Source organism: Sorghum bicolor, chromosome 3 (assembly GCF_000003195.3).
Source record: "Sorghum bicolor cultivar BTx623 chromosome 3, Sorghum_bicolor_NCBIv3, whole genome shotgun sequence".
Taxonomy (NCBI): domain Eukaryota; kingdom Viridiplantae; phylum Streptophyta; class Magnoliopsida; order Poales; family Poaceae; genus Sorghum; species Sorghum bicolor.
In genome coordinates, this window is record NC_012872.2 from 51,645,422 (window position 1) to 51,650,676 (window position 5,255).

Below are 5,255 nucleotides of genomic sequence, written 5' to 3' on the forward strand. Positions count from 1 at the left end.
TATTCATAATAACAAATTCTTTTATTCAAAAAGGAACTTGCAGTCAGTGCTACATTTCTCTTGAGAAACTGCAGGTTCAGGTTACAGACACAGGCCTTGCAGCCTGTGCTACTAGACTTGTACAGTAGTGTGCACGCAGAGCTTGTGCACTGATGAACAAGTCAAAAAGACGATGATGAAGAAACGTACAAAAGAATGGTACCCGATCGATCAGAGAACGCAACCTAAACACATGTTTGTTTACATACAACAAATCAAATCGAAGCAACCAACCAACAAAATTGTTAACCCTCCTTTCCTTCGTGTCAATGAATTCGCAGCACATCACTTGGCCGCCTTGTGCTTGGGGAGCGTGAGCGCCACGGCGGGCGTGTGGAAGCCCATGAAGTGCTGCTTGGGCGACGAGCGCCTGGCCGCCGGGCTCGGGATCGCGAGCCTGCTGGTGGTGGTGGTGGTGGTGGCGGCGGCGCCGCCCGTGGCCGTCGGGGTGGGGCACCCCATGTAGTGCAGGTTGGGCGACAGCCTGATCTTGGGGCTGGGGCGCGGCGACGGGATGGGCAGCCTCGGCGACGGCGCCACCGCCACCCTCGGCGACAGGTTGACCTGCTCCAGCGCCATGCTCTGCACGTCGGCCGGGTAGTTCTGCAGGCACCCGATGCGCGCGCCCGTCGGCGTCGACCACTTGAACGACGGCCGCCGGCTGGCCATCATCATCTTCGCCGGCTCCTGCACGTCCGTGGCCTCCTCCTTCACGATGTCCACCGCGGGCAGCTCCACCACTGGTGGTTGCTCGGCCTCAGCCTCAGCGTGTGCATCGCCTTCTTCGGTGCTGGCCACTGGGGCGGCCTCCTCTGCCGCCGCCGCCGCCGGCTTCTTGAACGACGGGTACTCGTCGTCGTCCACGGAGCACCGCTTGACATTTGCGAGGTCGACGTTGTTTTCCTCAAGGAAAGTGATGAACTCCCTGAAGTTCTCCTCGGTGGGGAGGTAGTGGCCGCTGTAGGGCCATATGGCCTTGAGGACGCCCTCCTTGGCGACGAGCCTGCCGGCGGCGGAGGTGGCGGCGCCGGACAGGAAGCTCGAGTGCTGGAACTTGCCCTTGCGCTTCTGGCCGACGTAGAGCGACCTGCTGGTGCTGAGCACGAAGATCCACTTGGACTCCTCGTTCGTGGTCACCAGGTCTCCGCTCTGCTTGTACAGCAGCCGGCCTTCCTCCACGACGACCTCGTACGCCGCCCTCTCCACTGGTCCGAGGTACATGATGAGCTGCGAGTTGAGCTTGCTCCGTGGGCACTTGTGGTGGTGCAGGTCCCTGCCGCTGCCCACATCCAGCCAGTAGAAGAAGGGCTCGCAGCTGGAGCTGGCCGACCAGATGTCGTAGTAGAGGTGCAGGTTGTGGCCGTACCGGTGGCGCGGGTCAATCTGAAGAACGTACAAACAGAAGATGAGGATGAGGATGATTAGATGATTGATTGGAGTTGGAGTTAATAGTTAATCCAAGAGACAATCAAATCAGATCAGGTGCTTATGCTTACAGCTTCGAGCCAGTGCTGGAGAGCGAGCTTCTGCGCCTTGTCGTCCTTGGAGAGACCCTTGCCGACCTTGGCGATCCTCTTGCCGGCCCTGGACCACCGGGACGCGGCGGTCTCCTGCTTGTCCTCGTGGAAGAAGGAGATGGACTTGATGTTGAGGTAGACGGAGTCGACCGTCTTCCACCAGAGCTCCTCGGCGATGATGGCGCCGTCGGCGAGGTTGCGGCGGGTGCGGAGGCCCTTGTAGATCTTCTGCAGCTTGGTGGCCGCCTGGTCCAGCTCCACGCGGGGGCGAGGGGAGATGTACTCGATCATGGCCTGCGCCTGCGGGGAAACGCGCCGGGGGCTCTGCTGCTGCTGCTGCTGCAGGGCCAGGGTGCCCGGGCGCGTGCCGTTGATGCCGCCGCCGCCCCGGCTGGCCGCCGCCGCCTCCGTTGACGCCTCCCAGTTCTTGAAGCTGAGCGAGCGCTCCAGGCCGCCGTGCGCCATCTTGGCGCTCTTGGGCTTGGGGCTACCAGTACCACCGCAGGACAGCCTGGGTGACCTCAGCAGCGACAGGGCGGCATCCCGGGGGCTCTGTGGCTTCGGGGAGAGAAGATGGTTGCGCTCTGTGGTGGTGAGCAGCCTCAGAGTCATCCCTCCCTGCGCCTGCTGCTGCAGAGACAGTTCCGCCGTCGCCGGAGGAGAGCTGGAGAAGAAACTAAAACTAAACTAAAAATCTGCGTGCGCGCGCCGGCCGCCTCTGCGGGTTCAGGTAGCTGTTTGATGGTTGATCCGTGCTACTCCAAGCGCGGACGGGGGCGCCTATATATACAATACGGCGGAGCGGAGGGGAGAGCAGAGGTGCACGAGTCCAAGTTGTGCGTTGCGGATGCGGAGGGAGGGGGAGGATTGGAGGAGGAAGGAAGACGACGACGACGGAGACCGAGCGACCGGTCGTTGCCGCGCGAGCGGGGGGAAGGGAGAAGGATGGACGACGACGAGTCGACGAAGGCACCGCGTCCCTGCGTGCCTAGTCTCCGACGTCACCCCCCTTCCCCTTCCCCTTCCCCTTCCCCTGGGTAGGGTAGGGTACGGGTAGGGGTGGTCAGCAGTTTTGGGCACCGCACCCTTTGTTTTGGCGGCAAGCTGCAAGTGGCCTGTGGGCTGGAGAATGCAAGTAGAAAGGTCGGCTTCTTCTTGGCGCAGCAAATGTCGTATCCGTACTGCACGACAGGGATGCTCGGCTTCTATTGGCTTGGGCTGGTTGAACGAGATCACCCACGGAAACACGGTGTGGTGTAGTCAGTCAGTCCTCGCGCTCGTCCTCGTGCGTCGACAAGTACACACGGGCGGACACGGTGTTTACCGCTGCCGAGCTAGCTGGTGCCGCCACCAGTTGCCAGTAAAAAGTCATTTTTTGGTTTCATCCGCTACGCTGCTGGACCCGGAGTTTACCCACCGCAGTGTGTGTATGTCTGTGACGTCGTATTACCATGGAGCATGTACACGCACATCTTCAGGCCTTGTTTAGTTCCAAAAAATTTTGCAAAATTTTTCAGATTTCCCGTCACATCGAATCTTTAGACGCATGCATGGAGTATTAAATATAGATGAAAATAAAAACTAATTGCACAGTTTAGTCGAAATTGACGAGACGAATCTTTTGAGCCTAGTTAGTACATGATTGGACAATTTTTGTCAAATACAAACGAAAGTGCTACAGTGTCGATTTTGCAAAAAATTTTAGAACTAAACAAGGCCTCAGCTTCAAACACTGTGAACGCACATCTCTAATGAGCAATGCTTTAATTTCAACCATGACTTTTGTGTCAAGTAAACAGACTTGTTGGTATGAGGCTGCACAACTTGACGGGAGTGCTCGAGTCCCTCATTCTTCTCATGAACTTTTGGCGTCTTTATACAAGACAAGGTAACTTTGTACATACTTTGATTTTCCTCTCTGTTTTTATGGCCTTTTCATGAGCATTTGTCACTCTCTTCTCTATCAAAACAAATTGGAACGACCAGTGCTGGTTCATAAAAAAAAATACTCAAGGAAAATGCTTCACATATCATTTTATATTTTTGAACAGAGCCATTATAACTTTGCAAAGTTTGAGATAATGCCATTGATATCTCACTACCATGTGGGGCTCACACGAATTAATGACAAAGGACAAGATGACATATCTCTTATTTAGCAAATTATAATGCCAGTCTTCAAAGATATGTCTTCTTTCAAAAAAAACATATACATGTCTAGCTACGGCCTACGGCTACCATATTTTTCTAATATATTTATAGTTAGACGACGGCGTTGACATATAGCCCCCCCCTGAGCATCTTGTCTATTAATTTTGATTTAGTTATGTATATACAGTACATTATAGCACGAGTATATGATGCTTTGCGTCTTGGTACAGCTACTACTTAAAAAAATCTCTTCAGCCTGCCAACAAGAGGTTGGACTTTTCTTTGGTTTTCATATCTCTATTACATATATCAGATTTCGTACGTCGATTCTTTTATTAAACCAATCCAAAGCATATTTCAAGGATCATCGATATGAGGACATCCATCAGTATATGTGTAGTACATCTTGTTTACCACTTTATTACTAGGATATGCATTATTATGTCCAAAGCCAATGTACCTTTTTTTTCTTAATTCCCAATTGTCATCGGATCCCACACTTCCACACGTCACAATTTACCTTTCTTAATGCCATGGTGATGTTTTTGGGCGTTCAGCGATAGATGAAACGGCAAAAATGTCTATGCGGACACATGTAAAGGCACTCCCAATGTAGAAACTATTATAGTCTCTATAGACATTAATTATGGTGCCACTTAAGCATTTTGCTGATGTAGCAAGGTAGTTATTGAAGAGAGAGTAAAAATCATAGAAATTGGGTCCAACATACTAGAAACCATGTCTACGCGAGATCCAAGACATGAAGTGATATGATTGGTTGAGAATGGAGAGAGAATGTATGTGATTGGATAACAAATTATTGTATAGAAACTATCCATTGGGGCTATAGTTTTTATACATAGTGTCTATAGAAATTAATAGGTATAGAAACTATATGTAGTTTCTAGCATTGGGAGTGCTCTAAATCAAGCTGATGTATACTCCGTATAGATTTAGAAGTCGTTCACGACAGCGACACGGTCTCCAAAACATAACTTTGATCTCTTATTTTTATAATAATATTTAGGGAAAAATGATATATGTATATTTTTATGAAAGTATTTTCAAGACAAATCTATTCATATAATTTTTACATTGCAAACTCAATAATTTTAAAGTTTTTGATGATTTATAAAACCAATGTTTGACCAAAACCTTATCCAAAATTACTTCTAAATCGTATACGGAGGGAGTACTCCTTTTGTCCCTTCTTAAATGTCACTATGGTATTCATGCTAGTCAAACTTTCTTAAATTTAACTAGGCTTGTATAAATATTAGCAACACTTGTATATCTTTAGATAAATTGACTGTATGAAAATAGTTTCAACGATCTATTTAATGATATTAATTATATATTATAAATACTAATATTTTTATGTATATATATTTGGTCAAAAATTGAATATGTTTGACTCCTCGAAAAACGAGCGATAAAAAAGAAAGAGAGAGTAAGCAGATCTATTTGTCGCCTCTATCTCCATGTCAGCTAAGGGGTGAAGTACAAAATCATCGTTGTGTGCTGTTGAGAAATGAAAATTAGCTGCTC

The 5,255-nt window shown here is 49.4% G+C and overlaps 1 protein-coding gene across 1 annotated transcript; it reads right to left on the minus strand.

The window, feature by feature from the left end:
- On the minus strand, positions 1-2,549 carry LOC8078619 (IQ domain-containing protein IQM1). Its single transcript, XM_002457986.2, has 2 exons — positions 1,536-2,549; positions 1-1,422 (listed from the first exon to the last, which is right to left on the minus strand). Exons 1-2 carry the CDS (start codon positions 2,166-2,168, stop codon positions 325-327), a joined length of 1,731 nt encoding a protein of 576 aa, XP_002458031.1. The 5' UTR covers positions 2,169-2,549; the 3' UTR covers positions 1-324.